Raw genomic sequence first — 24689 nt, 5'->3', positions numbered from 1 at the left:
ATTCTAGCATCTCACACCCCAAACCCCCCACCAACAGATTGTCTCCTGATCATCTACTCAAATCTCAACTCCCACTTCCCCAAATGCCTGCTCAAATATCCTTCAAACTTATGCCTTACATCCCTAAGGCCATTCCACCAGACCCAGCCTACTCGGACTCCAAGCTCTAGTCCCACGCGCAAACACCCCAACCTTCAGCCAGGGCTCAAAGTCATGCATCTGTATCATTTTTCATCTTTTTTCCTGTCTTCCTTTTTTTCCCTCCCCTCCCTCTTTCCTCTCTTACTGCTTTGGAATCCATGGAGCTGAAGATCAATAATGCCTTTGTAAAACATGCAGAACTTTTGAAGGCACCCCCACCCCCTTGCCAACTGAAAGCCTGGAATCTCAGTCTTGCAAAGGGCCAAGCTCTGGTGATCCTCTCTCTAGCCTGGAGCTCTTTTTTTTGTTTTTTTTTTTTTGCTTTTCACTCTCTGAATCAGAAAACCCTACCCTGTGCACCTTTAGGCAGGGACCAGGCATATAAATGGGACTTAGAGCCCTCCCTTCAGTCAGCACTAGTAGAAGAGGATGGAGATGGGATCAGAGACACCACAGTAGGGAGGAAGGAACCAGCTTGGGTGCACTCCTGTAGGTAGGACCAGACTAAACTGATCCAGCTCCAGCAGAAGGCCAGGTAGGTACACAGTAGGTGTTCGATCATTGTGTAAAATGCACAGCTGATGACACTGTGTAAGTTAACAGACACCAAGTGCTGAAGGGTTCTGCTGACCTCTTCAACGCAAAGTTCTCAAAAAATAAATGCATGCATGTGCATATACCCTGGTCCGCCCTTGGACTGCCTGCCACAGCAGCCTTTGTTCCAGATGAACCACATGCAGGCATCAAACCATGCTCATTAGATCTACAGCTAACACACCCACCACTCGTACAGCTAAAGTCAATGGTGTCCATATGCATATACGCTTCACAAGCATCCAGATTTGACCCACATGTCAGACATACAGACACAGCTGAAGATGAGAAAGAAGCAGTTTGCTGGCCTCTTGGCTATTTGCACACATGTAGTGTGCTATGGACCCATAGCACTTTGGGTACACAAGGCACTATAAGATCATGCAACACAGGACAGCCAGTGCAAAGGCCCTGAAGCCATGCTCGGAGGGTTGCCTGGCAAGGACAAATGAGGAACAGGGAAAGGGCAGAATGGGTGGGAGGAAACAGGGGATACTCTAGGTCACTGAGGTCTTTGGGGGTTATTTTTGGAATCTTCTGTGTGAAATGAGAAGAGAGGCTCAGCACCTATGACTCGGGCGGCTAAGACGCCAGCCACATACACCATAGCTAGTGGGTTCAAATCCAGCCCAGGCCTGCCAAACGACAATGACAGCTGCAACCAAAAAATAGCCTGTAGTCCCAGCTACTTGGGAGGCAGAGGCAGGAGAATCGCTTGAGCCCAGGAGTTGGAGGTTGATGTGAGCCGTGATACCAGGGCACTCTACCCAGGGCGATAGCTTTGAAGCTCTGCTTCAAAAAAAAAAAAAAAAAGAAAGAAATGAGAAGAGAGAAGCCAGGTGTGGTGACTCATACCTGTTATCCTAGTATTTTTGGGAGGCCGAGGTGGGAGAATCACTTGAAGCCACAGGTTTGAGACCAGCTAGATCAACAGAGTTGAGAGCCAATCTCTAAAGAAAAAAAAAAAAAAAAGGTGAGGAGGCTCCCAAGCAGAAGAGAAGAGACATGGTCAACAACACTGGCTTTAACATGCTCCTTTGACAGTTCAGGTCATATCTTTAATAGGGTCATTAATTGAGAAGCAAATAATCATGTCAAAATGGAAAGAGCTCATCCCAGGATCTGACCAGAGAGGGATGAGGTGAGGCCAGGAACCTCGGCCAAGGCTGTTAGCCAGAGTCCTAATAGCTATCATCACTGACATGAAGTTGGGTGGAGGGGACCTTGAGGGTCCACACAAGTTGCCACACAGGTTCCTGAACACACTTCATCCAATAATGATGACCCATGGTCTGGTAAAGCCTGCAGTTGGGACACAACAGGCAGCATCCACAGACCTGGCCACCATCTGGCCCAAGGCTGGCACAGCTCTCTCAAAGGGAGGGATCTCACATCTGCTGCCCCGCTCTGGCCCAGCTGCAGGGCTCACAGCCCCAGGTCAGAGCTTGAAGGCGTCCTTACAACTCCCAGGTGTTACAGAGAAGGAAAGTGAAGTCTCCATGGAATGCTTCCAGTTCCTATGATCTCATGTCACTGAGTGACTTGGGGCAACCTGATGTCTCTTTTTGAATCTCTACAAAATACACATGCCAAAACCTAATAAAGGTTCGCTGCTTTTATTACCCTTAATTCTGCATCCATTTTTTTTTTTTTTTTGTAGAGGTGAGTGAGTCTGCCTGTGTTGCCCAGGCTGGTCTTGAACTCCTGCCCTCAAGCAGTCCTCCTGCCTCAGCCTCCCAAAAGGCTGGGATTACAGGTATCAGCCACAGCGTCCAGTCTCACCATCTGCTTCCCAGGAGTTATAAGACCTCATAAGACCAGCTGAGTATGTCTAAGTTTTTCCATCTTCAGAAAACAGGGCCGGGTGCATTGGCTCATACCTGTAATCCTAGCACTTTGGGAGGCTGAGGAGAGAGGATTGAGGACAGGAGTTCAAGATCAGCCTGAACAAGAGGAAGACCTCCATCTCTACAAAAAATACAAAACCTAGCCAGTGGTGATGAAGGAGAATCGCTTGAGCCGAGGAGTTGGAGGTTGCAGTGAGCTATAATGATAGAACTGCACTCTAGCCATGGGAACAGAATGAGACTCTGTCTTAAACAAAGAAAACAAACAAAAAAAGAAACAAGGATAATTGTGTGCAGCACTCAGGACAGCTCAGGTGGTACCCAAGTCCACGTCAGTGGTCGGCAATATGATTTCCTTGCCTGGGGCAGTGCCTGTGGCTCAGTAGGTAAGGCTCCGGCCCCATATACCGAGGGTGGCGGGTTCAAACCCGGCCCCGGCCAAACTGCAACAAAAAAATAGCTGGGCGTTGTGGCGGGCGCCTGTAGTCCCAGCTACTCGGGAGGCTGAGGCAAGAGAATCGCTTAAGCCCAGGAGTTGGAGGTTGCTGTGAGCTGTGTGAGGCCATGGCACTCTACCGGGGGCCATAAAGTGAAACTCTGTCTCTACAAAAAAAAATAAAATAAATAATTTCCTTGCCTGCATGCCTGCCCTTTGTCTCCTAACTCTGCTTGATTTTTCTCCCATATCTAACCAACTCTGCGTTTTACTTTTTCTGCTTTCTAACTGACATAAAATTCACATACCATACAATTCACCATTTTAAAGTGTTCGTTTAGTATATCTTAGTACATTCACAATATCATGCACCTACCACCTCTATCTAGTTACAGAACATTTCTATACCTTCAAAAGGAAACCACATCTGGCCAGGCTCAGTGGCTCACTCCTGTAGTTCTAGCACCTTGGAAGGCTGATTGCTTGAGCTCAGGAGTTCAAGACCAGCCTCAGCAAGAATAAGACCCCATCTCTACTAAAAATAGAAAAATTAGCCAGGCATCGTGGTGGACACATGTAGTCCCAGCTAGCTACTCAGGAGGCTGAGGCAGGAGGATTGTTTGAAGCAATTAGTTTGAGGTTTCTGTGAGCTAGGCTGATGCCATTGTACTCTAGCCTGGGCAACAGAGGCAAACTCTGTCTCAAATAAAAAAAGAATAAAAGGAAACCCTGTCCTCATTGTCCTCATTAGCAGAATAGCTGTGGCAACTACTAATCTAGTTTCTGTCTCCATGAATTTGCCTGTTCTTGTACTTAGTTATGGACATTTCATATAAATGGAATGCCTTTTGTGCCTGGCCTCATCACTCAGCATCACATTTTCTTTTTATTTTTGTACAGTTTTTGGCCTGACCTAGGTTTGAACCCGCCACCTCTGTTATATGGGGCTGGTCCCTTACTCATTGAGCTATAGGCGCCACCCAGCATCAGGTTTTCAAGGTCCATCCATGTTGTAGCAAGTATCAGTGCTTCATTCCTTTTTTATAGCTGAATAATATTCCATCCGTAGACCACATTCTGTTTACCATTCATCCACTGATGGACATTTGGATTGTTTCTACCTGTTGGCTACTGAGAATCATGCTGCTATAAACATTTGTGTACAGGGATTGGTTTGAGTCCCTGTTTTCATGTCACTTGGGAAGATACCTAGGTGTGAAATTGCTGGCTCACTGCAGCTCTATGTTTAATTTTTTGAAGAACTGTCATACATTTTCCTATTTTTGCTTATCAACCATCCTTCCCATTGGAATGTCAAATCCCCAAGGACGGGGACTCTATTTTCTTCCTGGCTGCTTTGCTACAGACAGCACCTAGCACATGTTGGATAAACACATGGCATGTGAATGAATCACTGTGATTCTTGGCTGGGCAATAACTCTGAGTCTCAGTTTTCGTGTCTGGGAAATGGGAATGAACTTAATCCTTTAGTAAGAATTAGTCACACTTTGTACAAAAAGTCTCTGAGCCTGATACTCACATAGATGTTTGCCCACCATGTATGTGTCATGGGTCTGCTAAACTGTCCCTGAGAAAAGAGTCAGCAGTTCTGCATTCCACAGCAGCTCCAGACCTGAGACATGGATGGCTGAAACTTGGAGTTCAAGTACAGAGAGGGTGAGAGGTTCCTGCAGTGACATACTGAGGACTTTGGGCTTGGGCTGCATGGAAATGGAATCAGAGGCAGCTCTTAGGGACCCCAAATTTGGTCGGGTTGCGGGGGCAGGTACCACATCCAAGCAGAACTAGTACTGCAACTTAAAGGTGAGCCATCCCCGGGGCGACCTCATATAGGGTGAGCAAAGGAGGTCTGAGTGACTGATTCCCAGCTGGAGTGGACTTTGGGCAAAGGGAGAAATCTCAGATTTTATTATTAGTAATATTAATAATATAATGGCTAAATTGGGTATGGTGGCTCACACCTGTAATCCTAGCACTATGGGAGGCCAAGATGGGTGGAACACCTGAATTCAGGAGTTTGAGACCAGCCTGAGCAAGAGTGAAACCTTGTCTCTACTAAAAATAGAAAAACTAGCTGGGCGTTGTGGTGGACATCTGTAGTCCCAGCTACTCAGGAGGCTGAGGCAAGAGGATCACTTAAGCCCAGGAATTTGAGGTTGCCATGAGCTACAACACCACGGCACTCTACCCAGGGTGACAGTATAAGACTTTGTCTCAATAACAATAATAGTGGCTGGGCACGGTGGCTCATGCCTGTAATCCTAGCACTCTGGGAGGCCAAGGAGAGTGGATAGCTTGAGCTCACGAGTCTGAGACCAGCCTGAGCAAAATCAAGACCCTGTCTCTACTAAAAAAAAAATAGAAAAACTGGGCTCGGCGCCTGTGGCTCAAGCGGCTAAGGCGCCAGCCACGTACACCTGAGCTGGCGGGTTCAAATCAAGCCTGGGCCCGCCAAACAACAATGATGGCTGCAACCAAAAAATAGCCGGGTGTTGTGGTGGGCGCCTGTAGTCCCAGCTACTTGGGAGGCGGAGGCAGGAGACTCGCTTGAGCCCAGGAGTTGGAGGTTGCTGTGAACTGTGATGCCACAGCACTTTATCCAGGGTGACAGCTTGAGGCTCTGTCTCAAAAAAAAAAAAAAAGAAAGAAAAACTGAGGAAAGAGGCTCTCTTGAGCCCAAGAGTTGGAGAGTGCTGTGACCTATGATGCCACGACACTCTATGCAGGGCGACAGCTTGAGACTCTCTCTCTCTCTCTCAAAAAAAATAATAATAATAATGGCTCACACTAGGACTTCCTAAGTCTTCTTCCTGGATTTAGGGATCCAGATAACTCCCAAACCTGAGGTCACCTGAGAATGTCCAGCAGAGCCCAGCTGCAAACCACATGCAAGTCTCACATCATTCCAAACTCATACTTTCAACCACTAACTCACCCCCTCCCAAGCCTCAGCTTTATCATCTGTAAAACTGACATATATTCAAGAGATTGGAAACAAGTGTTTATTATTTTTTTTCTTTTGAGACAAGGTCTAGCTCTGTCAATCCTGGCTAGAGTGCAGTGGCATCATCATAGCTCACTCTAGCCTCAAACTCCTAGGCTCAAGCAATCCTCCTGCCTCAGCCTTCCAAGTAGCTGAGACTACAGGCACGCTCCACAGTGCCTGGTTAATTTTTCTATTTTTTACAGAGACAGGGTCTCACTCTTGCTCGGGCTGGTCTCCAATTCCTAACCTCAAGTGATCTTCCTGCTTTGGCCTTCCAGAGTGCTAGGATTACAGGAGTGAGCCTCTACATCTGATTTGGGCCCTTAATTTTGACCTCTTCCTGTCACCCCAGATAGCAGCTCCCTGCACCTTTTTGAAGTCAGTCCTGTAGTGGGCCCACCTTCTCCACCTTTACCTGCAGACCAGAATGTTCCCTGCCTGGAGTGCCCCCCTCCCACCATCATGGCCACTCTGCATAGTCTTACTAGGTGCTTGGTGACCTCCAGACCTTAACCTTGTAACAATTCTGCAAAGTGGGGAAAGGACAGAGTTCAGTGAGCACAAACAGCATGCCATGGGACAGAAATGGGAAATGAGATGACTCAGTCCCACTCTCTTACCTCTAGCTCATGCCCTGTCCAGTGCTTCATGCTAACTTGCTTTCTCCCTTCAATTGTTCAGGTGTTTGACAAAGGTGTTTGACTCCTGTGTGTTAGGTCCTCTGTTGGTCATAGGGACACTTGCTGGACATGACAGGGACAACCATGCCTTTAGAGACTCATGCTTTTGCCAAGAATACCTTGGCTAATACTCTCATTGTACTGGGTTGAATGATGTCCCCCTCAAAAGACACACCCACCTGACCTCAAAATGTGAATTTATTTGGAATAAATGTCTTTGCAGATGGAGTTAAGGTAAAGATCTCAAGGTGAGATCATCATGTGTTAGAGTTGGCCCTAAATCCAATGATAAATGTCCTCATAAGAGACAGAAGACAGACAAGAGGAGAAGGCAATTTTAAGATGGAGACAGAGATTGGAATGATGCAGCTGCTGGAGTCCCCAAGAAGCTAAAAGAGGCAATCAAGAGCTATCTCCCTAAGGCCAGGTGCAGTGGCTCATGCCTATAATCACAGCACTCTGAGAGGCCAAGGAAAGTAGATTGTTTCAGTTCAGGAGTTTGAGAACAGTCTGAGCAGAAGTGATACCCCCATCTCTACCAGCCAGGCATTGTGGCAGGTGCCTGTAGTCCCAGCTACTCAGGAAGCTGAAGCAAGAAGACCACTTGAGCCCAAGAGTTTGAGGTTGCTGTGAGCTATGACGCCAGGGCACTCTACCCAAGGTAACAGAGTGAGACTCTGTTTCAAAAAAAATAAATGGCTCAACGTCTGTGGCTCAAGCGGCTGAGGCGCCAGCCACATACACCTGAGCTGGCGGGTTCAAATCCAGCCCAGCCCACCAAACAACAATGACAGCTGCAACCAAAACATAGACAGATGTGGCAGGCGCCTGTAGTCCCAGGTACTTGGGAGGCGGAGGCAGGAGAATCGCTTGTGCCCAGGAGTTGGAGGTTGCTGTGAGCTGTAATGCTATGGCACTCTACCCAGGGCAATAGCTTGAGGCTCTGTCTCAAAAAAAAAAAAAAAAAACAATAATAATAAAAAGAAAAATAGAACTGGTATTTGTTTGGGGGTGGCGCCTGTGGCTCAGCGGGTAGGGCGCCGGTCCCATATGTCGGAGGTGGCGGGTTCAAACCCAGCCCCGGCCAAAAAAGAAAAAAAAAGAAAAATAGAAAAACTAGCCAGTTGTGCTGGCAGGCACCTGTAGTCCCAACTACTTGGGAGGCTAAAGCGGGAGGATCTCTTGAACCCAAGAGTTTGGGGTTGCAGTGAGCTATGATGAAACCACTGTACTGTAGCCTGGACAACAAAGTGAAACCATGTTTAAAATAAAAATTAAAAAAAAGAATCATCCTGTAAAGAAGAAACACAATCCTGTTATGGATTTAACACTTTAAACACCTTAAATTTCAGACTCCTGGCTTCCAGGGCTGTGAGGGAACCAGTTTCTGTATTTTTAGCCACCTAGTTTGTTATCATTTGTTACAGCAGCTTCACTCATATACTCAACTGATGTGGAAGGAAAAGGTAAGATGGTTCCCTGTGTACTCTCCTGTGTATTTTTCTTTTCTTTGCTTTTTCTTCTTTATTTATTTATTTATTTATTTTCGAGGCAAAGTTTCACTATGTTGCTCTCGCTAGAGTATCACAGCTCACAGCAACCTCAAACTCTTGGGCTTAAGTGATTCTCTTGCCTTAGCCTCCCAAGTAGCTAGGACTACAGGCGCCCACCACAGTGCCCAGATATTTTGCTATTTTTGGTTGCAGTTTTCATTGTTGTTTAGCAGGCCTGAGCTGGTCTCAAATCTGCCAGCCTCTGTGTATGTGGCCGGCACCCTGCTCACTGAGCTACGGGTGCCGAGCCTCCTATGTATTTTTCAACCATCATAGGTCTCCTCCTCCAGGAAGCTTTCCTGGGTGCCCAGCAGAGTTTCCATTTCTCTAGTGCCCCAGCCTAGCAGCATGTGTGTCTAGTCACCCACATTGAACATCAACAACAGCACATTTATTGGTGAATGAATGAATGAATGAATCAATGAGGTTTTCCTGCGCCGACTCTGCTGTGGCTTCCCTTAGTCACTTGCACCCCTGTGGTCTCTCAGAGACCCAGCCATCACCATAGACCCCTGCCCCCACTCCCTCTACCCTGAGATGACTAAATGCAACTTATTCCAGGGAAGATAGAAAGGCCCAGCACTGGATGTAGATAGAGCTGAGTTTGAATCTTGACTGATATAACTTTTTTTCCCAAGTTACCATTTATAGAATGTTTTCAATGCTCAATACTGCTGTGTATTCTTGACCTTACCCCTGAGGAGGAAGGAAAGGTTCTTACTATCCCCTTTGTACAGATGAAGCATCTATAATGCAAGAAGGCTGAAAATGATTGAAAGAAGACTGATTCAGCTTTGTTAAAAGCAGAGAATGTAATGTTCTGGGACATCATAATGTTCTAGAATGTTCTGGGACATCTGGACTATGTGGAAAGGTCCAGAATATTCCAGAACATTCCCAGTGGGACACAGCTTGGAAGACCTGAGCCCAGCATCAGGACAAATTCAAGAGACAGAGCTGAGGCCGTGTTGGCTCCGGGGAAGAGGACAGGGCAGTGCAGAGAGGGAGTGGGTCAACAGAGATGTATTGAGAGTAGCCTCCTCAATGTGTGAGACACAGCTGTGACCGAGATGCCTAGTGTGTTGCATCTGACTGAGGGAACATTTATTAAACCAATCATCACACAAGCAAACAAATGATCAATTGTCAACATGATAAAGGCTGGAGCTGAGCCAGAAGGTCAGGGAGAGACATTCCAGCTGAAGAGTTGACCAGGAGTGCAGAGGGAACAGCCTTTGAGGTGAAAGGAACAGCCTATGTGGGGGCCCTGAGTAGAAGGAGCATGCCAGGGGCTGCATGGAGTCCAACAGGGACTTGGGGAGCCCCCAGGTTGGGCATGGCCTGAAGCTTCCTCCTGAGCTACTGCGATCAGACAGCCATAACTTCTGATTCTTGCCTCTGAGCATTTATAGTGTCCACTGTCCATGGTGGCTTATGCCTGTAATACCAGCACTCTGGGAGGCAGAAGATGGGGGGACTGCTTGAGCTCAGGAGTCTGAGATCAGCCTAAGTAAAAGAGAGATGCCATCTCTACTAAAAATAGAAAAAATAGCCTTGGCTCGGAGCCTGTGGGTCAAGCGGCTAAGGCGCCAGCCACATACACCTAAGCTGGCAGGTTCCGGGCCCGCCAAACAACAATGACAGCTGCAACCAAAAAAAAAAAAAATAGCCAGGCGTTCTGGCAGGTGCCTGTAGGGCCAGCTTCTTGGGAGGCAGAGGCAGGAGAATCGCTTGAGCCCAAGACTTGGAGGTTGCTGTGAGCTGTGATGTCACAGCCCTCTACCCAGGGGAACAGCTTGAGGCTCTGTCTCAAAAAAAAAAAAAGGAAGAAAGAAAAGAAAAACTTTGCTTTTTCTTCTTTATTTATTTATTTATTTATTTTCGAGGCAAAGTTTCACTATGTTGCTCTTGCTAGAGTACTATGGTATCACAGCTCACAGCAACCTCAAACTCTTGGGCTTAAGTGATTCTCTTGCCTCAGCCTCCCAAGTGGCTAGGACTACAGGCGCCCACCATAGTGCCACACACCTGTAATCCCAGCTACTTGACAGGCTGAAGCAAGAGGATTACTGAAGCTCAGGAGTTTGAGGTTGCTGTGAGCTCTGATGCCATGGCACTCAGCCCAGAGCAACAGAATGAGACTCTGTCTCAAAAAAAATACTGTGTCCACTATGTGCCCACTGGATGCCAGGGACACCCTTCCCCCCTCCTATACCCAGCAGATTGCTATCCTTGGGCCAGAAACTCAGATCTATCACCAGGGAACCAAGCTGCCATGGCAACCCTGTGCTACTGTTGCCATGGCACCAGCCAGCCAGCCACCCACCACCACCATTTCCATGTGCTGCTCAGGAGGAAGATGGAAGGAGGGACAGAGCTCTGGAAACAGAAGAGAAATCTGAGGCTCAGAGGAGAGAGCTGCATGCATCAAGTCTGGTCCACGTGGTCAAAGAGACCTCTCTTTCCTGGGACTTCAGAAAGGGCCAGGGGTTGATTACTGAACAGAAAAGCCCTAAGGCCTTTGACAGCACTCAGGGCTCCTCCCTACCTGTCCAGATGGCCATCAGGAGGTCCTTTGCAGTCTGCATTTGTAGATGCTGGGGTCATGGCAGACCCACCCCTGACCTGGTAATGTGCCCAGTCTGGGATGAGAGAGGAAGCAGGTGATGAACCCATAAGAGGAAAATGTAAGGAACAGAAAACCAGCAGGAGATGAGTGGAAACAGCTGAAGAGATGGTCATATCCCTGAATAATAGAGATAGTGAGTAGGGCCCTTTCAGAGGAGGTGACATCAGATAAAAAAAGCAAGCAAACAAAAGAATGAAGGAAGGGAGCCAGACAATCTAGAAAAGGAGCATTCCAGGTTGGTAGGTGCAACAGTGCAAAGGCGCAGAGGTGCGCAGCTGATCAGGGAGGGGAAACTAGAGGGAGAAGGAAGCAGGAGGTATCAGAGTGAAGGTCAAATGGGCCTCATGGGCAATGACTGAAGCCCACGGGCATGCAGGTGATGTGATGCAAACACATACACACACACTTGGGGCACCTCAGACACACCTACACACAGGCAGGTCTAACCCACATACTCATGATGATTTTTTATACACAAATAGCTGGGCATACACATGAAGATTTTTCCTTCTACGTGGGGCATTCCCCCTTCTCCCCAGATTCTATCCATCCCTCAAAATCCAAGTCAGCTGCCACCTCCTCCAGACAGCCATCACTCACCACCTGGTGACTTCTGCCCCACTTCCACATGCCCATAGTTCTCACAGTCTGTACCTACATCACCTGTCATTATTCATCCTACATTTACTCTGGGCCCCTGGCTACTGGAGCTTCAGGAACTCATGTACTATATACACAGCAGTAAGAAACAAGCAAAAACCATGATGGCTTTGGTCCTTTTTTTTTTTTTTTTCCAGAGACGGAGTCTTACTCTGTTGCCCAGGCTGGAGTGCAGTGGTGCAATCATATTTCACTGCAGCCTCAAATTCCTGAGCTCAAGTGATCCTATTGCCTCAGCCTCCAAAGTAGCTGGGACTACAGGTGTGCACCAAGCAAGGCTTTTTTTTTTTTTTTTTTGCAGAGACAAAGTCTCACTATGTAGCACAGGCTGATCTTGAACTGTCTTCAAGGAATCCTCCTACTGTGGCCTCCAAAGTGTTGATATTACAGGTGTGGACCACTGCACATGGCTGGGCTCCATCTTGAAAGAGGAGAAAGGTGAGAGTGAGGGCATCAGTCATGATTATGCAGTTTAAAGAAGCCCAATATAAACTGACTTGAGCCAGAAAAAATTAAGAGTCATAGGGCAGCACCTGTGGCTCAAAGGGGTGGAGCCCCATATGCCAGAGGTGGCGGGTTCAAACCCAGCCCCGGCCAAAAACTGCAAAAAAAAAAGAGTCATAGTGAACTTCAGGCATGGCTTAATCTAGGACTTCCAGCAATGATATAAAGACACAGTTTCTGTCCAACCCTCTGGCAGGTATCGTCATCATAGTGACAAATGGCCCTCACCAGCTCCAGATTCACATCCTCCCAACTCAGTAACCTCCCAACTCAGTTCACAAGGCATGTCTCTCTCCCAATAAATCTCTCCCATCTGTGCCAGAGGAGGTTTGGGTCAAGCTGCTTGCTTTCCCCTGAGCCACACAGACCAATGATCAGAGAAAGCAAGGATCTGTTAGGAGGAAGGAATAGGGTAGCAGGTGCCAGGTAGATTCCTAACAAGCCTATGACAGCATTCCAAGCAGAAAGAAAACTTTAGCAATGACCCAAAGGCTGGACCATTGATGTTATCACTGGGAACAGTTAGGACAGCCCACTTTTCATATCCAAGGACAAAAGGTGGGAGAGATGCAACAGGAGAGGTGGCTGCCAGGTCGGCAAGGAAAGAAAGCTTTTAGTAGGTAAGCAGGAGAAATTAGGTGGTATTCAAGGGCAACAGGGAATCACACATGGCAGGTCAGCAGGGGAGAGACGTTATCTGACCCCATGTAGGAAATAGACTTGACAGGGTGATGCTGCTTTAGGGGCATGAGAGGGAAATGGGGAGACACCTAGGCAAAAATAATTACTGATCACCTGCTCACTGGCAGGTTGCACATGAGACCCTTGGGAGATGCCTTCACGGAGCTCATAAAATTAAGCTAAAGGAGGCCAATGTTGAAACGTAACTACCCCGTTTCCCCGAAAATAAGATAGTGTCTTATTTTAAGGTGTGCTCCCAAAGATGCGCTAGGTCTTATTTTCAGGGGACATCTTATCTTTCCTGTAAGTAGGTCTTATTTTCGGAGGATGTCTTATTTTCGAGGAAACAGGGTATTAATGAATTTTAAATGTAGTAAGAGCAGGAAGATGGACAGGGAACTAAACTTGGATATTGCCAGGGGTACTGCCCAATCTTTGGAGGCTCAGTTGCCTTCTGCTAAGGAAGAGCCCTTTTAGTTGAGAACTTGGCGCTCCAGACAGAGGGAAATGCACATGCAAAGGTCCTGGGGCTAGAAAGAACAAAGTAAGCTCAAGTAATTCAGAGATAACTCTGTTTGGCTTGACAGAGCAAGCAAGGAGCAGAACCTCTGTAGAAGTAGTTAGAAGCCAGGCACTATGGTTCGTGCTTGTAATCCCAGTATTTGGGGAAGCAGAGGTGGGAGGACTGCTTGAGCCAGGAGTTCAAACAAGCTGGGCTATATAGTGAGACCCTATCTCAACAACAACAAAATAATAAAATAATTATCCAGGTGTGATGGCTTGCCTGTAATCCTAGCTACTTAGGAAGCTGAAGGGGGAGGATCACTTGAGCCCAAGGGTTCAGTGCTATAATGAGCTACATTAGTGCCACAGCTGGGGTTACAGAATGAGACTCTTGTTTCAAAAAAGAAAAAAAAGGGCACCAGCCACATACACCAGGGGTGGCAGGTTTGAACCTGGCCCAGGCTTGCTAAACAACAATGACAACAACAACAATAATAAAAAATAGCCAGGTGTTGTGGCAGGCACCTGTAGTCCCAGCTACTTGGGAGGCTGAGGCAAGAGAATCGCTTAAGCCCAAGAGTTTGAGGTTGCTGTGAGCTGTGATGCCACAGCACTCTACCGAGGGCAACAAAGTGAGACTCTGTCTCAAAAATAAATAAATAAATAAATAAATAAATAAATAAATAAATAAATAAAAGAAGTGGTTAGAGATGTTAGTGGGGCAAGATCATCACCCTGCTGGTGCATTTGGATATTTGGGGTCATCACAGCAACTGTCAGCCCAGACAGGTGTGGATTCTGGGATTGCGTCAGAACTGGAGAACAGTTGGAGGGGAGGCAGGGAGGCCCAAGAAGAGGTGGGAACTGTTATTGAGTGAGAGGCAATGGCAACTTGGACCTCAGTGGTTGCCATGGAAATACAGAGAAACTCCTGGGCTGGAGGTATGCTTTGGAGGCCAAGGGATCAGCCTTGCTGATGGAAATGAAATGAGGTGAGGATAGAGAAGAAACAAGATGCAACCTACATGTCCAGAACCACTGTGATGGGAGGCCTGGGACAGGGCAGGGATCAGAGGCCAGGGAAGGTCAAATAGGGTCCCCTTCAAGGGTGGCTAACCAGTTACAATAGACTTTTTTGTGTGTGTGTGCGTGTGTGTGGTTTTTGGCCGGGGCTGGGTTTGAACCCACCACCTACGGCATATGGGACCGGCGCCCTACTCCTTGAGCCACAGGCGCCACCCTACAATAGACTTTTAATTCGACAGAGAGGTAATGATTGCAGAACATTGCAGATGTACTTCATGCTGCTGAGTTACATGCTTAAAAACTCATTAATAAGGCCAGGCACGGTGGCTCATGCCTATAATCCTAGCACTCTGGGAGGCCGAGGTGGGTGGATTGCCTAAACTCATGAATTCAAGACCAGCCTGAGCAAGTGAGACCTCCTCTCTAAAAATGGCTGGGTGTTGTGGTGGCACCTGTAGTCCCAGCTACTTGGGAGGCTGAAGCAAGAGAATCACTTGAGCCCAAGAGTTTGAGGTTGCTATAAGATATGATGCCATGGCACCATACTGAGAGCAACAAAGTGAGACTCTGTCTCAAAAAAAAAACAAAACATTGGGCGGCGCCTGTGGCTCAGTGGGTAGGGTACCAGCCCCATATACCGAAGGTGGCGGGTTCAAACTCGGCCCCAGCCAAATTGCAACAAAAAAATAGCTGGGCGTTGTGGTAGGCGCTTGTAGTCCCAGCTACTCAGGAGGCTGAGGCAAGAGAATTGCTTAAGCCCAAGAGTTTGAGGTTGCTGTGAGCTGTGATGCCACAGCACTCTACCGAGGGCAATAAAGTCAGACTCTGTCTCTACAAAAAACAAAACATGACTGGGCACCCCTAGCACAGTGGTTATGGCACCAGCCACATACACTGAGGCTGGGCAGTTTGAATCCTGCTCAGGCCAGCTAAACAACAAGGCTGGCAAGTTTGAACCCTTCCCAAGCCAGCTAAACAACTGCAACAAAAAATAGCTGGGCATTGTGGTGGGTGCCTGTAGTCCCAGCTACTTGGGAGGCTGAGGCAAGAGAATCACTTAAGCCCAGGAGTTTGAGGTTGCTGTGAGCTGTGATGCCATATCACTCTACTAAGGGTGACATAGTGAGACTCTGTCTCAAACTAAATAAAACAACTCATTAATTCATGACCAGCAATATAGCAAGACATTGTCTCTATAAAAAATTATAGCTGGGCATGGTGGTGGGTGCCTTTAGTCCCAGCTACTTGGGAGGTTGAGGCAGGAGCGATCACTTGAGCCCAGGAATTGGAAGCTTCAGTGAGCTATGATTGTGGCACTGCACTCCAGCCTGGGTGAGAGAGTGATACCCCATCTCTAAAAACAAAACAATAGATTTGTTTAAATGTCAAATTTTAGGGCCAGGTGCAGTAGCTCATCTCTGTAATCCTAGCACTCTGGGAGGCCGAGGTGGGTGGATTGCTTGAGTTTAGGAGTTTGAGACCAGCCTGAGCAAGACCAAGACCCAGTCTCTAAAAATAGCTATGCATTGTGGCAAGTGCCTGTAGTCCCAGCTACTTGGAAGGTTGAGGCGAGATAATCAGTTGAGCCCAAGAGCTTGAGCTTGCTGTGAGCTGTGATGCTATAGCACAATGCCGAGGGCAACAAAGTGAGACTTTGTCTCAAAAACAAACAAACAAAAAAGTCAAATTTTACATTACATACTTTTTTTTTTACCACAGTAAAAAAAATAGAGGAAAAACCTTAAATGTGTACCAAACTGAATGAAATAAGAAACCCAATTCCGGGCGGCGCCTGTGGCTCAGTCAGTAAGGCGCCGGCCCCATATACCGAGGGTGGCGGGTTCAAACCCGGCCCCGGCTGAACTGCAACCAAAAAATAGCTGGGCGTTGTGGCGGGCACCTGTAGTCCCAGCTACTCGGGAGGCTGAGGCAGGAGAATCGCTTAAGCCCAGGAGTTGGAGGTTGCTGTGAGCTGTGTGATGCCATGGCACTCTACCGAGGGCTATAAAGTGAGACTCTGTCTCTACAAAAAAAAAAAAAAGAGAGAGATAGTGTAAAAAAAAAAAAAAAAAGAAAAGAAACCCAATTCCTCAGTTGCACTAGCTATGTTGGCCAGTGCTTGGGAACTCTGGGTGGCTGAGGGAGGCACAGACATAACATTTCCATCATGGAATAAAGTTCTACCAAGTGTCTTTGGCTGCTTTCCCTTGCCATCTCTGTCCACATCTCATTTCCTGGTAGCATTTCTTAGAGGCTGCCCTGAAACCCCACATACGGCCCAGAATAATGCCCCTTCCCCTAGAGGCCCATATTGCTCCTGGGTTGAATCTTTCTTGAATTTTTCTCTATGCTCAGGGTACCAGGTAGGGTCCTGGCAGCAGGCAGGAAGCAGGAACTGTTCAGAATGAATGATCAGAATGGACCATTCAGGAGAGTTGTAATTAAGGGGCTATTTCCAAAGGTATGGGTAGGGCTTGGGGAACTAACGGGTTCATATAACACCCAGGATGAGCAACATGGTGGGGAGCTGTCACCATGCCCAGGCTGGAGGCTCCTGGAGACAGAGAAGCAAAAGGGAACTGCCTAGTGGAGCTGTGATCTTGGGTCAGGGAATGTTGGGATGGCCAGTGCTGGGGAAAGACCCCAATTCCTCCCTCCTCCCATCTCCTGCCAGCAGTCCTCTTGTTGACTCCAGTGGAAGAGAGAAGGTCCAAGCAGATCAATTTCCAGGACACAGAGTGGGCTGAATGGTGGAGGTTGATACCCAACACCACTGGCCTCCCTGTAACTCACTTTCCTGTCCCTACCTCTCACCCACCTATCACACCACCAACCTGGAGCTCCTGGAAACCTCCACCCTATTGCCTAGGGCCTAGGACCACTGCTCCCAAGCTCTGCCCAGAAGATAAGGCTAGAGCAAGCCAGTAATCTCCAGTTGTGAGACACAAGAAAGACCTCTGGCTAACTAAAGCTAAAGGGAATTTAATGAAAAGATCTGGGTGAGTCTGCAGAATGCACAGAAAGGATAAGAGAGCCAGGGCAGTGGCCTCATCAGATCATGGCTGCTCTGGAATGCAAAGTACAAGGAAGGAATGCCAGGTTTGTTCTCCTTGGACCCCTTCCCCATGACTTATGGACAGTGCCCTGAAACTGCCCCCAAAGGACCCAAAATAAAGAGAACAGAAATCAGATGGTTAGAAAAGTACCCCCTCTTCATAATGAGAACTATCTAATTTCACAGGAGGGACAACAGGGCCCAGGAAGGGACACTGACACTCCCAAAGCAGGCAGATGGTATACAAGCCACTCTTTTAGAGACCCTCCTAGCTGAGAGTGTGACCTGGGCTGGGAGCAAAGGGACTCTGCCAGTTTGTGCTCCTAGTGCCAGCAGGGACCATCTGGGCCTTTCCCTATGTCAGAAAGGGCCAGCTGGGCAGGGGTCTTACCACGTTCAGCCACACCCCCAAGGGCAGACACATGGACAGAAGCAGGCTGAGCCCATGACTCTTTTATATATATATATATATATATATACATAGTTTATTTTCTCCACACCCCATGTTGCAGCTCCACTGGTCCTCCCCCCAGCACAAATCTCTCCACACCCCCCTCTCTTGGGAGCTGGGTCTCTGAAGGAGGGAAGAAAAGAAGGGGACAGACCCTAGTAGGAGGCAGCACCTCTGCAGCCTCAGCCATCTCCCAGAGAGGAGAGAAAGAAGGAAGAAGGAAAGAGACACAGGACTGGAGTTCATATACTCAGAAAGCCACAACATAGAAGATGAAAAGTCGCACGCCCCTGGGAGAGTGGGGATGGGGAGGAACCAAGGCCCGATGCCAGCACCCCCCACCCCAAGCTGAGGGATCACTTTACCATGACTTAGGGGGCTGACGGGTGGGATTGGGGGGAGAAAAAGAACTTGGGGGTGGAAGAGCCCAAGAGTGGTCCCACCCTGACCTTGGACTTCTGGGTACAGGGCGAGAGGTGAGGGGCCCCTGCACACACTTGGCAATGCTTGGGGCAGTTGAGGCCTACAGCTTGGTCAGGTCCAGCTTCAGCTTGTAAGGTGGTGGGCTGTCCTCACAGGCGTGCGACGGGGGAGGGTACAGAGGCCAGTCCGGCTCTATCATGAAACTCTTATGCTGCTCCAGGGTCAGAGGCTGCAGTAGGAAAGGAAGGGAGAGAAGGTGCAAGGAAGGAGGAGGGCTGCTGAGACCTCCCTCTTGATAAAGCTCCTTCCCACCCTTGATTTCATTTTATCCTGATCACAGGTGGGCATTCTTCCCCCCCCTAATTCTTAGGGCAGTGAAGAAACTTGCCTAATTTCATGAGGAAGTCAGAGGTCCTTGCCTCCATGAGATGGGCTGGCTCAATCCAGGACCTGGGAGCAGATCCTTTGCCTCTCACCCCTCCCCCAGCCTGGCCACTCACTGCTCCCACCTACCTGGAACTTGAGATGCTGGCCAGGTGCAGTCACCATAGTAGAGCAGCTTAGCCAAAGCATCACCAGCACAGACAGGAAGAGGCAGCAGGCCAGGATCCAGCGAGGCAGCCCCGAGCGCCTGCCCCACCAGCAGGCATCACTCAGCTTCCTAAGCTCAGCCAGAGCTGGGGAGATTCTCATCTCCAGCCCCACACCTATCCCATCCCCATCCCACCCCCAGGGTCTTGCCGCCCACCGAGACATGCAGCTGAGGAAGTCGTTGTCCTGTGGCTCTTCGGACTCCACCTTAGTCTTACTGCTGGTCTTCACTCGGATCTTGGCCTTCCTCACCTTATCCAAAGGACCTACAGGGTCTGAGAGATGGGCTACCATTCAGTGGCCTCTATGCCTTTGCCAAGAGGACACAGAAGCCATGGAGAAAAGAAAAGAGGCCAGGACTGGGGCAATGGGCATGGAATCCTGGAATGGAGATCAGAACCCCAGGAGCAGGACCATGGAACCCTGGGAAATAGACTAAGGAACCCAGGAATTGACATGGAGATTCCAGTCTTTGAGGGTCTGTTTACCAGGACTCTTTATGGCAAGGCCCCCCCCCACCCTAGCCCCTGTAAGGAACACTGGTCTAGGTTGGACCTTACCTACATGCACCTCCAAGGCCTCAGGGTGGGATCCCCTCCAGGTCACCTCTACTCGCTGCAGACGACCCCCTTGGAACCCAAGGCTCTCTACCACAGGCTGGGTCTGGGCCAGGAACAAGATGGAATAGAGAGGACTGTTAGAAGGGCACTACCTGGGCCCTGGCAGGTACCTCTCTGTGCCCCAGGTGGACTACAGTATCCCATGTCCAGTTGGTACCTAGTTCCACGGGCTGGGGCTGGGGGTGGGGTGGGGTGGGAGGGCGGGTAGGGAGGATACCATTCCATGGACTATGGGCTTGATATCAGGAATATTGTTCTCTGCTCACATGGGCCCCTCCATCTGCCTTTAGCTCTCAAAGTAGGAACATGACTCAGACCAAGCCAATAGAATCACTGGGATTGGGTAAGCAATAGTCATATGACTCAGCCAGGGCCAATAAGAGTAAATCTCAGCTAAGACCCCAGAGAGATTAAAATCTAGAGCCTGGGGGCATCCACCCTGGGGTCAAGAGAGCAAATGCTATCACAGAAGAAAGCAGAATCAAGGAGTGGATTGAGACTAAGCCCCTGGATCCAGCTGGGTCTGACGCTTGCCCACAGAGGACTTTGAATCCTATTAGCCAAGAGCCAATGCATCCCACCTTCTTACCCTGACCACCCTCCTGCCAATCTGGTGTGGCCCCCACCAGAGCTCTCACCTGGAACACCACCACCTTCCCATTGTCAGTCTGCAAGTAGTACGTCCAGGTGGAGGACACGAAGCCCTGGGCTGAGTTGACAAGGTCATTGCAGAGGGTGGAAAACAAGTCTAGGAGGGATAGGGCCCCGCTTGGAGCTTCCAGGATCTTTCTCTGGTGAGAGGAGGCCCAAGGCACAGAAATGTCACCAAAGTAGGGCATTAAGTGATGGGAAGGGGGCTGAGAGAAATCAGCGTGATGGGATGTGGCTAAGTGGTTTTAGGCAACAGGGTTTCATTTAACAAAGAGACCTCAGTGCTGCATTTGGCTTGCTGTGTGCTCCTGTGCCATCTCTGAGCCCCCACAATGGGAATGATTCTTTTCTCTCATGGGGTTGCCATGAGACAATTTCTGCTAAGCACTTGGAACAAGCACTTAATGCATAGTAGCAACTATTACTAAAAATTCATCATTCTCATTTTTTTTATTTTCACATCATCAAGAGGGAGCTCTGAATGGGAAGGGCTGACAGCGAAGTATGCTTTCTTCAAATAGCAAAACCTTGGGAGGGGAAGCAAATGGATGAGCAAAGAGGCTTTCTGAGGAGTGTTAGTTTATGTGTCTTTTGCTGTGCTGCCTGACTTCTTGTGTCTCAGTTTTCCCTGATGCAGCATTCCCTAACTCACTCATGCACAGGTGAGCAGTTATTATTTTTCTTCCAAGAAGATGTGTTCATGCTTGGGAGGCTGCTCCTGCCTGAATCTCAGTTCTGAGCCTTTCTGGATGACAGTGGCCATCTGCATACAATAGGGGAAGGGCACTCTGCGGCTCTGGTGAAGGTGAGAGGTGGCCACTAGCCCTGGTAGCTTCAAATCTTGCCTCTTGCATAGCCCTAATTGTGTGCGACTTGGGCACAAAATAGGGACATTGTCCCTGGTGCCTACAAGCAGCATAAGGAATTTGGGGATAGGTGGAGGTCAGACTAGATCAGGACAAATGCTTGATAAATGGTGGCTATTTTCTGTCACACTCCTCAAAAGGTGATAGTGAATGGTGAGTGATATGTCCCATGTCAAAGAGATGACAACTGAGGCTGAGACATGACAAGGCTGGCTTGATGTCACCCCAAAGGCCAGGGATGAAACACAGAGCCTGGGACACTCTGGCCATGAGTGACGATTTGAGAAGGGTGCCCACCTTCTGTTCCGGCTCTGGCTCCGGCTCAGGGGGCTGGCTCCAGCAACCCTGGCTACAAGCCTGCTGCTCTGTCTCCTTCACGTAGGCTTCCACGCATGCTGCAGGGGCAGGAGGTGCTTGACTGGGGGCAGCTCTTTGAGGGCCCCCTCTCCCAGTCCTCACCCTCCTAGCTAGCAGCCCTCACCTGCTTCACACTCAGTCTGGGTGGCATTGGGCTTGGAGCTCCTGGCTACAAACCGGCAGATGGAGAAGAGGCGGCAGCCTCGCTCGCAGGCGCTGATCAGAACCGCCTTGTCATATGGAGATTGGGAGGGGCCCTCCAGCTCTGCCTGGGGGAGGGAGGACGCTGGGCTCAGGCCAGGGGGAGGGGCCGGAAGAAATGGGGGACTGGAAGCATTAAGAGGCACAGGGGAAGGTCTGTTCCCCCCAAATCTAGAGAGATTGGGATGAGGTTGGGGGACACTTAGAATATAGTGGGGGCTCTTAGTTCTGCGGAGGAGAGTCTGATGGAGGGGGCTAGAGAAGGGGAGTGGACAATGAAGAACACTGGTGATGAGGAAATGTTCCCCCAAAGCTCCAGGGAGGAGGGGAAGATTGAGAAGGATTCTCAGACGGGAAACTCAGGTTTTGTCACCCTTTGGATCAGGCTTGGAGAGCTGATGACATGAGTAAAGGCTGGTAGCTCTGAGAGGGGAGGAAAGAGGATGTGGAGGAGGAGGGACTAGGTGGGGGGACTGTCAGACCTGAGGGAGGTGGGGGTTGGGCGTCTGAGGGTCCTTGCGCAGCAGAGTATGGCGACAGGAGCCTCAGTCCCAGTCCCGCCCACGCTCGGAAGGACCCTCCTCCCATACACACACACACACACACACACACACACACACGCACGCACTTGCACCTGATGGAGGGACCATACCCCTGAGCTCTCCCCCACCAGGACCCCACGGACCGTCCCCCTCAGGAGAAACGCCCCAGTTCCCACTGGAGGGACCTCCCCAAACCTTACCTCTTCCCCCTCCCAAGGACACCCTGCCTCCCGCATCTATCCAGGAGAACCGCATCCTCAACCCTTCCCCCATCAGAGAGATTCCCGAGTACCCCGGCTGGCGCCTCACCTGCGAGGGCCGCGGGCCAAGGTCGCGGCACCGCAGCTGGCAGTTTTGCGTGTCCCCGAGCTGCGGGGCGAATGGGTCGCGGGCAGGCAGCGCCGAGGTAGTGGGCAGCGATGCCAGCAGCAGCAACAGCAGCAACCGCGGCATCAGCGCGACCGGAGCCATGGCCAGGCCGAACGCCGGGAGCTCGGGGGAGTCCGGCTCCTGGCGGGCGCCGAAGATGCGGCGGCCGCGGCGGGGACCGGGGCGGTGACGTCACCCGAGCTAGGCAGCCTGGGAAGGGGGAGCGGGGATGCGGTGAACGGGCGGGGGAGCTGAGATGCGGCACCATCTCGGTGCAGGTGGGGCGGCGCAGGTGGATTGTCTGTCTCATCTCGGGGGTCGCATGACGCCTCCCTGGTAACTACGGGTGGGGTATATCTGTCATCGCTAGGGGCCGAAAGGAAATAAATAAGATGGTGTGTCTATTTGCCGGGTATCAAGGAGAGCCTCGCGGAGGAGGAGCCATTTGAGCCGACCACGAGGGAATGAAAGAGGAAAGACAATTCAGGCAAAAGGAATAGCGAGGGCCCAGAGGCGAGGCGAGGAAGAACTTGTAAGAGAAAGGAGGACGGTGGGGCTGGGGCCCACCTAGGGAGTGGAGATGGAAGTAGGTGAAGGCCTCAGGACTGAGCAGTAAACGCCTGGCATCTTCTCCTTTGACAAGTCAGACGGATGGTAACTTGTGCAGTTTGTCTCCTCCAGGAAGCCCTCTGAGCCCCCTCACTGCTCCTTCAGCCTCACCTCCCTCTGTCCCAGTCCTGATCCAGGGTTCTGGCCCCCTCCCCCAGGTTGGGGGTTCCTCGGCCCAGAGCTTAGTTGGAGGAGACACAGAGGTATACACAGGGGCAGACGAATGGGGGGACTCCTTAAATTATAATTCTCGTGGTAAAACTTGGAGCAAACAAGGACATGTCTGGCTTCCATAACTGCCGCACCCCAGAGTGACGGACTGTAGAACCATAGGTCAAATTTAGGTTCGGGGTTCTCCCATCTTCCTCCCCATCAAGCGCGGGAATGGGGGCGTGCCTCTAAACTCGGGTGCTCTGCAAAGATGAACTACCTCTCACAGCGCGCCCGGCGCAGGTGCCTACGGAGGCCACGCCACGGCGCCGCCCAAGATTCTCCCATCTACGCTCCGCCCCTGCAGACGGGGCGGCAGCCTGGTGGGGCTGGCGGGTCAGAGGGCGCCTCAGGTTCCGGCCAGGGAGGAGGGGGCTGGGCGGGGGCTCTGTCGCATCACTTCCCCGGCCCGCCGCCGCGCTTTCATCTCCCCGGCCCAGGGCCGGCCCCCACGTGGCTTAATCAGGCGCGGCTGTGCCTGGCGGACCCAGAACATCTGGATCCCGGCGCGGCCCCTCCCCCGCCCCGCTCGGCCCCTCCCCTCCCGGGCTAAACTGTAGAGACCCGGCGGCGAGGGCCTCCCCCACGCAGGTCTGATCCACTCTCGCGCCAGGACCGCGCCTTGGGAAGAAAGCCCTGTGTATTATGACCAATACCGTCCCCCAATTCACAGGTGGGAAACTTAGGCTCCTTGAACTTTCCTCGGCACAGGATTCAAGCCTACACATGTAAATTCCAGAGGCCTGCGCTCTTAACCCTTCCACAATTATTGTACTTCATTCATTCCAAACAAAACGCTTCTTGCAAAAACTGTTTTCTTGCAATAACCGTGTAAGAACGGTACGGGTAGCGTTGTCCTACTTACGGATGAGGCAGTCAAGGCTCAGTACCGGAAAGGAGATCGACCCAGGTGACCGGGAAGAGAAGCGGAGAGAAGCCAGCAGAGAGAGCCCTGTCAAAGTTGGGAAGGAGGGTAGTTGGACATAAGAGGCATCCTTCAAAATGCAACAAAACAGAGGGATGCCCCACGCCCTTTGCAGAACGGGAAACTGAGGCCGGAAGGTGGCCCACTGGGCTAGGTCGCCCGAAGGAAGAAGGGAAAAAGCTTGATTAACGCCCATCCACCCCCTTTCCGCTCCACAGAACTGCTAGGGGGGAGAGCGGAAGGAGGACTTGACCCTAGTCCCCCAGGTGAGCCCCCTCGGCCCTCCTGCAGTTCCCGAGGGAGCGGGTCCAGGTGAGGGGCGGGTGGGCCGGCGGGCGGCCAGGGTCGGGTTTCAGGAAATCCGCCGACATTCCTACGGGGCTTAAGAGGGAAAGTTGACTCGGCACCGCCCCTTGCCCCCCCACTTCCTACCCCCCGGGGCGGCCTGGCCTGGGGCTGCGGCGGGTTTGGGCGTGAATCAGCGGCCGGCCAGGCGTCCGGGAAGCCGCTGCCGAGGTCAAGGCGCGCAGCCGACAAGCGCCCTTTGTCCCTGGTCG

General features: G+C 50.5%; 1 protein-coding gene across 1 annotated transcript; it reads right to left on the bottom strand.

The window, feature by feature from the left end:
* Nucleotides 1-17766: 17766 nt before the first annotated feature.
* On the bottom strand, nt 17767-24437 carry TMEM59L (transmembrane protein 59 like). The gene is made up of 9 exons (XM_053582356.1): nt 24073-24437; nt 22329-22598; nt 21401-21545; nt 21217-21314; nt 20041-20193; nt 19343-19445; nt 18940-19057; nt 18705-18822; nt 17767-18420 (listed from the first exon to the last, which is right to left on the bottom strand). Exons 2-9 carry the CDS (start codon nt 22488-22490, stop codon nt 18292-18294), a joined length of 1026 nt encoding a protein of 341 aa, XP_053438331.1. The 5' UTR covers nt 22491-22598; nt 24073-24437; the 3' UTR covers nt 17767-18291.
* Nucleotides 24438-24689: the final 252 nt, after the last annotated feature.

The sequence above is a fragment of the Nycticebus coucang genome, chromosome 3 (genome assembly GCF_027406575.1).
Source record: "Nycticebus coucang isolate mNycCou1 chromosome 3, mNycCou1.pri, whole genome shotgun sequence".
In the NCBI taxonomy this organism is placed as follows: domain Eukaryota; kingdom Metazoa; phylum Chordata; class Mammalia; order Primates; family Lorisidae; genus Nycticebus; species Nycticebus coucang.
The sequence above is the reverse complement of the archived record's forward strand: the minus strand, read 5'-3'. Positions and strand labels throughout refer to the sequence as shown.

Bases quoted from the DNA above. Each gene is read 5' to 3' on its own strand.
- TMEM59L (XM_053582356.1), bottom strand. From the start codon at position 22,490: ATGGCTCCGGTCGCGCTGATGCCGCGGTTGCTGCTGTTGCTGCTGCTG. The intron at 21,546-22,328 runs GTGAGGCGCCAG...TCCCTCCCCCAG, and splicing joins TTGGCCCGCGGCCCTCGCAG to GCAGAGCTGGAGGGCCCCTC. The intron at 19,058-19,342 runs GTAAGGTCCAAC...CCCATCTCTCAG, and splicing joins GGCCTTGGAGGTGCATGTAG to ACCCTGTAGGTCCTTTGGAT.